We start from the raw sequence: 10,975 nt of genomic DNA on the forward strand, positions 1-10,975 counted from the left end.
AAAGTCTGTTTGAACAGGTCATAGTCCCCCGTCTCAACACCATCCATTTGGCTGAACGCCTGTATGGCTTTGGGACCCAGCAGGGGGGTCAGCCAGCGAAGCCTGTCTGCGGGGTCAATCTGGTTCAGTTCACAGGCCTTCTCAAAGGCTGTGAGGTAGTCATCAATATCCCCCCCCACCTCGAACTGGGGCAGCAGTTTGGTGTCTAGACTTCCCCCAACACCGGCATCTCGGGGCCCTTCCCCACTTACCCCCCGGCAGGCCCTCTTGGCCCGCCTCTCGTCCATCTCCAACTCGTGCTTCCGCTGTTCTACACGGTCCACCAGCCTCCGCTCCTCCAGCTCCAGCTCCTTTACTTCCAGCTGCAGCTCCAGTCTCCGCAGCTCCTCCAGGGAGGAACCTGACTGGGGTCTCCCTCTACTGACTGGGGAGTCAGGACTGACCCACTCCCGGTCGCTACACAGACTGCCCTTACGGCTACTCGCCAGCTCTCCGGGCAACCCGGGAGCCCCCCTGGTGTCTGGAGCCTGCACCTCAGATGGGTCATTCTCTACAAGCCAAGCGTGCCAGGTCGCTCTTACGGAGCTGGTCATAGGCTATTTCCAGGCTGGTTCCGTTCAATTCCCTCGGTCTATCGATGGCAGCCACTCACTGCAAAGCGCTGGCGCTCGCAGCCCACGTCTACAGGGTGCATCCACGACTATCCCACTTCTGACACCACGTTGTCACGGACTCACAGATCGTGCCCACTCTTGGCCCCGTGCGGTCCGTGGTGGGTGTCCCTTTCAGTGCGACAGCCCTTCTTGGGAGTCCACTCTCTCTCAGGGTCAGGCCCCTCCACCTCCTGGAGCCGCACCTCTCGGAGCCTTAGCACGTCTGTCTCTGCCGTGGGCCCCCTCAGGGAGTCCCCTCGCTCTGGACCCCCGGGGCCTCCACCCCCGAAGGGGACGATGCAACCCTGTTCTCTAGACCGGAGTGACTCTCAGCCAGCATAAAACAGAAGGATTTATTGAGAGTTGAACCTAGCACAGGAAACTCTCAGGGCCTCAGGCCTGGCCTCCCTCAGCCCAGCACATCCCAGTCTCTCTGCATCCCGGTGGGCTCTGCCTGCTCCCCCTCTCCAGCCCAGAGCCCCCCTGCTCCCAGCTGGGCAGCTGAGATCCCCGGCCCCAGGCCCCGCCTCTGTCCATTGTCTTCTCTCCAGGTAAACAGGGTCGTAAACCGGGGCCTCCTCTCCCCCCTGCTGTCCTCTGGCTGGAACCGGCTGGTTAGGTCACTGGGTCCTCACTCTGCAGCCCATTGTCCTCCCACTGGCCAGAACCGACTGTCTCAGCTGGGCCTCCGGGTCACCGGGTCGCTGGGGTATCCCGGTCGCTGGGGTATCCATCCTCCCGGCCATCGGCTAGGTCCCCAAGTCCTCTCTCCGGTCCTCTGTAACAACAAACTCCCTCTCCCGTCACCTCGTTAAACCAGTAACACCGAGTCCCATCCCCTCTGCATGCAAACCATTGAAACCCCACAGAAAACAAGAAAACAAACAAGAAAATCCCCCACTTCGTCACAGCCCCCTCCTTGGATAGCTCAGCCCCTGGGACAAGCGTGCTCCCGAGGGGACCCCTAGATAACGCTCTGTCCCCCAGAGCGAGGGGACCCCTAGATAACGCTCTGTCCCCCAGCGGACCCCTAGATAATGCTCTGATCCCCGGAGTGAGGGGACCCCTAGATAATGCTCTGACCCGTGGAGCAAGGGGACCCCTAGATAATGCTCTGTCCCCTGCAATGAGGGGACCCCTAGATAACGCTCTGTCCCCCGGAGCGAGGGGACCCCAGATAACGCTCTGTTCCCTGGGGGACCCCAGATAACGCTCTGACCCCTGGAGTGAGGGAACGTGGAGTCGGGGGGGACTGGTGTGCTGAGCCCAGGACACGTCGACACTGGGGAGCTCTCTCGTTGGCGGAGTTAATCCACCTCCCAGAGGGGCCGGCGCTGTGTCGGCGGGCGGAGCTCTCCCACGGCAGCACTGGCCAGGCGGGGGCAGGTCAATGTAACTGCCTTGCTCGGGGGGGATTATTCACAGCCCCGAGCTACGTTCTTACACCAATACAGTCTGCAGTGTAGCCCTGGCCTCAGACCTGGTTGATCCTGCCTTGGCCCCGTGCCAGAGCGCGGTCACTTGCTGGGTGCTGGCCCATCTGCTCGGACGGCACCTGGCTGGATGCGGGCCCTTGTCGCCTCCCCAGACCTGTCAGTCGTGACTGCAGCGTGTCCGTGACGTGCGTACGACATGGCTGCCTGGGGCCCCGTGAGCTCACGACCAGCCAGTCACTGGTGTGCAAAGGGAGCTCGCTAGGTGCATTTGTGATGAACTGGGACTGTTCTTAATGTGGACTTTGAATGCTGAGAGGGGAGTTTGGCTGGGAAGGCAGGGGAATGTGGCTAGGATGGTCTGCATTGGGGGATGGGAAACTGGCCGAGGGAGAATACCTGAGCATGTAACATGAGAACCCAGGAAGGGGTTAGAGGCCAGATGATGCCTTTGCCCGGGAAACTGAACAAAGGCTGGGGAGAGAGTTTCAGAGCTGGCTGGTGGAATGGCTGGGAGGCAGACGGGGCTCTGACCCCCCAAGGGGGTTGTGGTGCCCTGGGACCCCAAGATGCACCTAATTGGGGGGGATCCTGTTGTCTGTGCCTGCAAGACCTGGGTTCCTGTCGTCTAAATAAACCTTCTGCTTTACTGGCTGTCTGAGAGTCATGGTGAATTGCAGGAAGCCGGGGGTGCAGGGCCTGGTGTCCCCCCACACTCCGTGACAGCATTACAGGGCGTATCCCATCACACTGCCCCTTCCTCGGCCTGGCTGCCAGTGCCCCCCACTTCCAGCCCCCCATGTCTCTGATTGTCCTGTCGTTGCTTTGCAGGGCCCGGCCGGTCCCAAGGGTGCGAAGGGAGCCACGGTAAGCGCTGTCCCTGGTGCCCCAGCATGGGGTGCACTTCCCTCTCCCCGCCCCCGCCCCCCGTCAGCGCTGCAGGCAGCTGACGTCTCTGTTTTCTCCCCGACAGGGACAAGCCGGCCCCAAGGGCGAGCGAGGCGTCCCCGGCCCCCCCGGACACCCGGTGAGTGATTCCCCCCACCCAGCTTCCCTTCGCCCTGCTGCCTCGGACCGTCCGGTCCCTGTGCTCCGGCTGCTCCCCCAGTCCCCACCATCCCTCACTCACAGCATCATCCCCCTTCCTGGTTCCGTTATTTACCCTGCTGTCTGCCCCGCCCTGCCCCCTTCCCTCCCTGCTCCTTCCTTCCCTGTCCCCTGCCCCTCCCACTGCTCCCCCCATCCCTCACTCACAGCGTCGTCTCACTTCCCGGCTTGGTTACTTACCCTGCTGTCTCCCCCGCCCTGCCCCCTTCCCTCCCTGCCCCTTTGCCTCGCCCTGCTCCTTCCCTCCCTGCCCCCTGCCCCACTCTTCCCCCTGACCCTTCCTTCCCTGCCCCACACTGTCCCTGCCATCCCTGTCCTGCCCACCCCAACCCCGTCCCCCCAGCCCCCGCCCCACTGACGGTGCTGTGCCGGTGCAGGGCCCCCCCGGGGAGGTGATCCAGCCGCTGCCCATCCAGCTGCCCAAGAAGAGCAAGCGGTCGATCGACGCCAGCCAGCTGGTGGGCGAGGACGGGGAGGGGATGGCGGCGGATGGGGCCCACGGCCACGCGGGCGGCATGGACGAGATCTTCGGCTCCCTCAACACCCTCAAGCGGGAGATCGAGCAGATGAAGCACCCGATGGGCACCCAGGACAATCCAGCCCGCACCTGCCAGGACCTGCGGCTCTGCCACCCCGACCTGCCCGACGGTGAGCGCCGGGCCGGGCTCGATGGGAGACGGGGCGGCGCTAGGGACTGTGCTGCAGGGGGTGGGGCGGGGGCACCGGGGGCTCTCCCCGGGCAGTCAGGGCTCCCCATTGCCCCAGGGCGGCGCTAGGGGCTGTGCTGCAGGGGGTGGGGCGGGGGCACCGGGGGCTCTCCCCGGGCAGTCAGGGCTCCCCATGGCCCCAGGGCGGCGCTAGGGGCTGTGCTGCAGGGAGTGGGGTGGGGGGCAGCTGGGGGCTCTCCCCGGGCAGTCAGGGCTCCCCATGGCCCCAGGGCGGCGCTAGGTCCTGTGCTCCAGGGAGTGGGGTGGGGGGCAGCTGGGGGCTCTCCCCGGGCAGTCAGGGCTCCCCATGGCCCCAGGGCGGCGCTAGGGGCTGTACTCAGGGGGTGGGGCGGGGGCAGCAGGGGGCTCTCCCCGGGCAGTCAGGGATGTCCCTGGGCGGCGCTAGGGGGCTGTGCTGCTGGGGTGGCTCCGGGGGGGGGGGGGGAACGAAGAGGATTCTTTGTGCACTGACACCCCCCCCCCCCCAGGCGAGTACTGGATCGACCCCAACGAGGGCTGCTCCCGGGACTCCTTCAAGGTGCACTGCGACTTCACGGCTGGCGGGGAGACCTGCCTCTTCCCCACCAAAGAGACGCAGGAGGTGAGTGTGATGGGAGGGAGGGGGGGCTGGGAGCCAGGACTCCTGGGTTCTCTCCCCAGCTCTGGGAGGAGAGTGGGGGCTGGTGGTTAGAGCAGGGGGGGCTGGGAGCCAGGACGGCTCTGGGAGGGGAGTGGGATCTGGTGGGTTGGGGGGGGGGGGGCGGGGAGCTGGCAGCCAGGACTCCTGGGTTCTCTCCCAGCTCTGGAAGGGGAGCAGGGGGGGGCTGGGGGCCAGGACTCCTGGGTTCTCTCCCCGGCTCTGGGAGGGGAGTGGGGACTGGTGGTTTAGAGCGGGGGGGCTGGGGGCCAGGACTCCTGGGTTCTCTCCCCGGCTCTGGGAGGGGTGTGGGGGCTGCTGGGTTAGAGCAGGGCGGGGCTGGGGGCCAGGACTCCTGGGTTCTATCCCAGCGCTGAGAGGGGAGTGGGGACTGGTGGTTTAGAGCAGGGGGGGGGCTGGGGGCCAGGACTCCTGGGTTCTCTCCTGTTCTAACAGCCCCAAGCTGCCGCTGTCTGGTTTTGGCACTAGAGCAGCTGTGGTGGCTGAAGGGAGGATTTAGCCCCAGCCCCGCCCCGGAGCCGCCAGGCTCAGCGCCCGTCTGGCACCCCCAGGTGCAGCCCCCCCTGAGCCCGTCTCTCTGGGTCTCCCCTGACAGGTCCGGATGTCTGCGTGGCAGGAGGAGAAGCCCCCGCGCTGGTTCAGCCAGTTCCGGGAAGGCAGCAAGGTGAGAGCCGGGCCGGGCGGCCAGTGGGGGTGTCCTGGGCTCAGTGACACCGCCAGGGTCACCCCAACAGCCGGCCTGGTCCCGGGGATCCTGCACCCCGATAATACAGCTCCCTTCCCCCATACACGGCCCTGGCCCCTCTGAATGAGCCCCAGGGACAGGCCCCCCTGAGCGTGTGTGTGTGTGCAGATACCTCCTGTACCCCCGGCTCCAACACTGACCCCCCGCTGACACCTGGGGTCTGCAGGGGGGGGGTCTCCATTGACCGCCCCCCCTCCAGCTAATGTCCGTCTGTCCAGCCTTCAAACTCCTCTGTCATTCACCTCCCTGGAAACCCCCTCCGTGCCCAGCCCCGAGGGTGTATCTCCCCAGTCCTAGATCCTCATCCCCCCCACCCCCCCCAGACTCTCCTCTATCTGATCCATCCATCCGCCCGTCCTGGAATCTACCCATCCCTAGATCCGCATGGAGTCTTGTCTGCCCGGCTAGTCGCCTATCTAATGTCTGTCCAGCCCTGAGTCCCTCTGTCTGCGGCGTGGCAGATCCACACCAGAGAAACCCATCTGTGGCTCTGTCCATCCTGTCCTTGGAGCTGTCCATCCCCCGGCCTAAGCTCTGTCCATCTCTCTCCCCGCCTCTGGCGCCCCTCACCACAGAGCACAGACTCTGATCCCCACTGAGTGACCCCTGGGCAGGGGCTCCCCATGCCTTGCCCCGAGTGGGGAGTGCGGGGGGGTGGCCACCACGTGCGTCTCCCCCTAATGTGTCCCTGCCCCCCCTCCAGTTCTCGTACGTGGACGCGGACGGGCGCCCGGTGGGCACGGTGCAGCTCACCTTTCTGCGGCTGCTCAGTGTGGCCGCCCGGCAGAACTTCACCTACCACTGCCAGCGCTCGGTGGCCTGGCGCAGCACTGCCTCTGGGGGCCACCAGCGTGCCCTCCGCCTCCGGGGCGCCAACGAGGAGGACATGAGCTACGACAACAGCCCCTACATCACGGCCCTCACCGACGGCTGCGCGGTGAGCGGGGCCCAGGGAGGGGAGCCGGGGGAGGGACAGGCTGGGATCGGGGGGGGCGAAGGGCAAGACGGGAGCATGTGGAGGTCTGGGGATGGACAGATACACTGGGACGGAGGCACTGGGACGGAGGGATGTGTGACATTGCAACCCATAATGCGTTCTAGAAATATGCTTATGAATGTAAATATGACATAACTGGGATATGTTTTATGCTACATATGCCATGTCACATATCTTTGCACAGGTTACATTCTACTGACTGTTTTCATCCTATTCAAATGCATGTATCATTTTTATATCGGAAGTTATGCGTGTTGGCTCTGTGCTTCTATTTCAAGTGTTTGCTGTAGGAAGCACCTAAGGCAGATTTGATCAACATAGTGTGAGAGGTTATTCAAGTAAGTGGAAGCACTTGGCAAACAATGGACCTTGGTAGATGCCAATCCACATCCGAGCTTTCCTGGGAACGTCCTGTAGAGAACGGAGTCATGCAGGGACATGTGACTTGCCCATGTGACTCCAAAACTCCAGCTTGTCGAGGGGATTCTACACAGGGGGAGGGAGGGGTTTAGACCCACAAGGAGACACTATATAAAGCCTTGGGAGACCCCTGGGAGACCCCTCCATTTTGTCTTCAGCTGGCTCAAGAGATAGCCTCTCCACCCCCAGGATACCTGACAGAAACCGGAACAAAGGACAGTAACGACCACAACCCGTCACAGTGGCGTCACGAACAGGATCCGAACCTGTGCGGGGAAACCCCATTGGATTTCGAACACTGTGACTGGCTGGATCACAGAAACCCCCTTGGGAACTGCCACCTGATGTGCTCTGACTACCCCTGAGCCCGTTTTCCCCTGGCAGCTCGGGGGTTCAGTGCCCTGCCTGGTTTGAGCCAGACCCGCCAGCCTGGTACAAACACAGACCCAGGTCTGAACCACGTCCCCCAAAAGCTGCAGGCTGAACTGAAAACAGCTTAAGAAGTGCTCCGGTCTCCAGCACTCAGACCACTCCCAATGGGGTCAAAACCCCAAATAAATCCGTTTTACTCTGTATAAAGCTTATACAGGGTAAACTCGTAAATTGTTCGCCCTCTATAACGCTGATAGAGAGATATGCACGGCTGTTTGCCCCTCCCCCCAGGTATTAATACACACTCTGGGTTAATTAATAAGTAAAAAGTAATTTTATTAAATACAAAAAGTAGGATTTAAGTGGTTCCAAGTAGTAACAGACAGAACAAAGTGAATTACTAAGCAAAATAAAACAAAACACGCAAGTCTAAGCCTAATACAGTAAGAAAGTGATTACAGATAAAATCTCACCCTCAGAGATGTTTCAATAAGCTTCTTTCACAGACTGGACGCCTTCCTAGTCTGCGACCATCCTTTCCTCCGGTGCAGCCCTTATTCCAGCTCAGGTGGTAACTAGGGGATTTCTCATGAATGCAGCCCCCTTTGTTCTGTTCCACCCCCTTATATAGCTTTGGCACAAGGCGGGAACCCTTTATCCCTCTCTGGGTCCCCCCCCCCCCTTCTCAATGGAAAGACACCAGGGTTAAAGATGGATTCCAGTTCAGGTGACATGGTCACATGTCGCTGTAAGACTTCATTGCCCACTTGCCAGCACACAAGACTTACAGGTAAAACAGAGGCATCTGCAGACAATGGTCCTGGTTAATGGGAGCCATCAACATTCCAAACCCCCATGAATGGCCCACACTTTGCATAACTACAACAGGCTCTCAGAGTTATATTTTATATTTCTAGTTTCAGATACAAGAGTGATACATTCATACAAATAGGATGATCACACTCAGTAGATTGTAAGCTTTGTAATGAAACCTTACAAGAGACCTTTTGCATGAAGCATATTCCAGTTACATTATATTCACACTGATTAGCATATTTTCATAAAATCCTATAGAGTGCAACGTCACAGGATGGATACCCGGGGATGGGTGAATAGACAGTTGCAGGGTTGAGGAGAGTGGATGGATGGATGGAGGGAGGCTGGATGGACGTGGGATGGGCAGGGGTGGATAGATGGGTGGATGGATGGCTACACTAGGAGGGAGGCGGGATGGGGAGGGAGGGATGGATGGATGGATGAGGAGATGATGGATGGATGGATAGATACACTAGGAGGGAGGCGGGATGACCAGACAGTTGGCGGGGACAGAGGGCAGGAACAGAGGGCAGAGCCCGGGTTGCCGCGGCAAGAGAGGCCCCCCTGGGGAGCCTGTGGCAGGAACAGCCCCTGGAGCCGCTGACCCCGCGGCCTGATCCTCCCCCCATCCCTCCCCCTGCAGCTGCGGAAGGGCCCGGACAGGACGGTGCTGGAGGTGAACACGCCCCGCGTAGAGCAGCTCCCCCTGCTGGACGCGCACTTCATGGACTTTGGGGAGCCCAACCAGAAGTTTGGGTTTGAGGTGGGACCCGTCTGTTTCCTGGGCTAGGACCAAACCCCCATGAGCCCTGCCCTGGTCCCTGAGAGAACGTCCCAGCCTGGCCCAGGCCCCACCATCCCCCGAGCAGCGAAGCTACGGGACCTACCGGCCACCCGAGAGACGGACACGCCACGACCACCCACAGCCACCGAGACTGACGCACCCGGCGCCGTCTCCCGCTGGGACCAGGGACCGGAGAGAGACTCCGAAGAGACGTCACCGCTTAGAGCCCACCTGTATTTTAACGTGTAGAGAGAGGACAATTACACCCACGTGCTGACTGGATCCCTCGGAGCCCCACAATCCTCCAGCCAGAGCTCCCAGAATGCCCCAGCAACATCCCTCACAGCCCGTGGGCCATATTTCCCAAAATGTCTCAGGGCACACCCTCCATATCTCCCAGATCCCCTCAGCTCTAACCCCAGACTGGAACCAACCCGAAACGATGGAACCGGTACCCCAATTTCCCCTCTCACGGGGGAGCAAAGCCATTAATGTCTAATGAACATTGTGAGCAAACCAGAGTTAATTAACGTCAGCAGGACAGCTGGCTCCCCTGTGCCAGGCAGCATTGTGGACTGAGGACCTGGGTTAACACCAGTGGGCTCCCGTTCCCCCTCCCCACAGTGCTGACACCTTTCACAGTGACAACAACCCTCATGCTTCAGGGCAGGTGCCGGCCTGCAGGGATGGGGTCAGGAGGAAACTTCCTCCTCACTGAGGGCTCATTTAATTACTGGTTTAGTCACCTCCTGCAGGGTTCCTGCCCTTTCCACCCAGAGCAGCCACAGGCGGGAGGCCAGGCTAGATGGGCCCACTGGTCCGGTCCAGGCTGGGATTCCTCTGCTTCATTCATTCCTATCAACGGGCTCCAGTCCCCTTCCCCCACGGCACTAATTAATGTCAAAGGAAGAAGAAATGTTAATCTCAGTGGGGCTCTCCGCTCCCCTCCCCCACTATGGTAATTAGTATTGATTTGTGAGGCCACAACCCCTCCCCCACTGGACTAATTAATATCAGTGGGGTGCCCCCTCTTCCCCCTGGTACTAATTAGTGTTAATTAACATGGACAGGGCTCCATGGCCCTTCCCTGCCCTACCCCTGCTCTGTCCCTTCCCTGCCTATCAGTTAAAATAATGAATAAACCCTGTTAACATCTCCCCAGGGCTCAGATCCCCCCCCCCCCGCCCCCGGGCTGTTTGCAAGGGATTGTTGCTCTGGGTGTATTTTAAAAGCCTTCACCAACCTCCCCCCGTGGAAGAAGCCGAGGAGCGAAGAGAAGGACGCTGGTTTGATTGTTTTATTTTAAATTAATTCTATTATTTAAGGCGTGGAGACACACAGGGATCTGGGCCCTGCCGCGGAGTTTGAATCCCAAACAAGCCCACACGCTCCAGCGCAATGCTGCCAGTCCTGCAGCTGGGGGTGGGGAACCAATTCATTTTCTCGGGGCCGCCGGACACGTTTCACGGGGTGACTGTCTTGGCTTTTCGGGGTCTGACAGGCAGCGGGCGCCCCCGGTGCTGAGCCGGCAGCTGGTGTAATGTTTGTAAGTAATTGTGGAAGTTGTGTTGTAATATATCAGCTAGAATTTTGCTGCTTTTGGGGGTTGTTATTTTTGGTGTCCCGCCCCCTCGGCTCCCCCCAACCCTCCCCCTGGCCTCGCCCTACTCGGGCGCTTTGCTCCACCCCGGGGCTTTTTCCGTTGCTCAGTTTTCCTTCACCCCCCATGAAAATACGGGCCAGGAACAAACCCACGTGCGGATCCGTGGCCCCCTGCCAGGCCGGCCCGTGGCCTGCACCAGCCGCTGGCAGCTGGATTTTATCCCCAAGCCCAGCCCCATTCACTGCCACCCGGTGCGTCATGCAGCCAGTTACACGGGGGCAAGTGCTTTGCACCCGTTTTGTGCCAGTGAATCTGGTGTGGAGCTGGAACGCTGAGGCCGGTTCTGGTAGGGTTACGATACATCCGGATTTTCCCGGACATGTCCGGCTTTTTGGTCCTCAAATCCCCGTCTGGGAGGAATTTCCAAAAAGCCGGACATGTCCGGGAAAATAGGGAGGCATGGTAAGGGGTGACCGCCTCCTCCCCGGGCTCCAATTTTCCCGGCTCCCGCCGCTCTCCACCGCGGCGGGGGCCGAAGCAACTTCCCCAGCGCAGCAGCAGCAGGGGGGCGGGAGGGAGGAGGGGGAATGCGGGGTGCTCAGGGGAGGGGGCGGAGTTGGGGCGGGGACTTTGGGGAAGGGGCGTAGTTGGGGCGGGGGTGGGGCCCCGTGGAGTGTCCT

At 60.9% G+C, this 10,975-nt stretch overlaps 1 protein-coding gene across 1 annotated transcript in view; it reads left to right on the plus strand.

Annotated features, from left to right (window-relative positions):
* Nucleotides 1–8,698, plus strand: part of COL11A2 (collagen type XI alpha 2 chain) — a 68,625-nt gene extending 59,927 nt beyond the window's left edge. The window contains exons 62-68 of the mRNA XM_065415911.1: nt 2,918–2,953; nt 3,060–3,113; nt 3,571–3,841; nt 4,389–4,501; nt 5,154–5,222; nt 6,007–6,240; nt 8,552–8,698. Of these exons, the coding sequence (XP_065271983.1) occupies nt 2,918–2,953; nt 3,060–3,113; nt 3,571–3,841; nt 4,389–4,501; nt 5,154–5,222; nt 6,007–6,240; nt 8,552–8,698 (924 nt within the window). The remainder of the gene's footprint in view (nt 1–2,917; nt 2,954–3,059; nt 3,114–3,570; nt 3,842–4,388; nt 4,502–5,153; nt 5,223–6,006; nt 6,241–8,551) is intronic.
* Nucleotides 8,699–10,975: the final 2,277 nt, after the last annotated feature.

This window comes from Emys orbicularis, chromosome 13 (assembly GCF_028017835.1).
Source record: "Emys orbicularis isolate rEmyOrb1 chromosome 13, rEmyOrb1.hap1, whole genome shotgun sequence".
NCBI classification, from domain to species: domain Eukaryota; kingdom Metazoa; phylum Chordata; order Testudines; family Emydidae; genus Emys; species Emys orbicularis.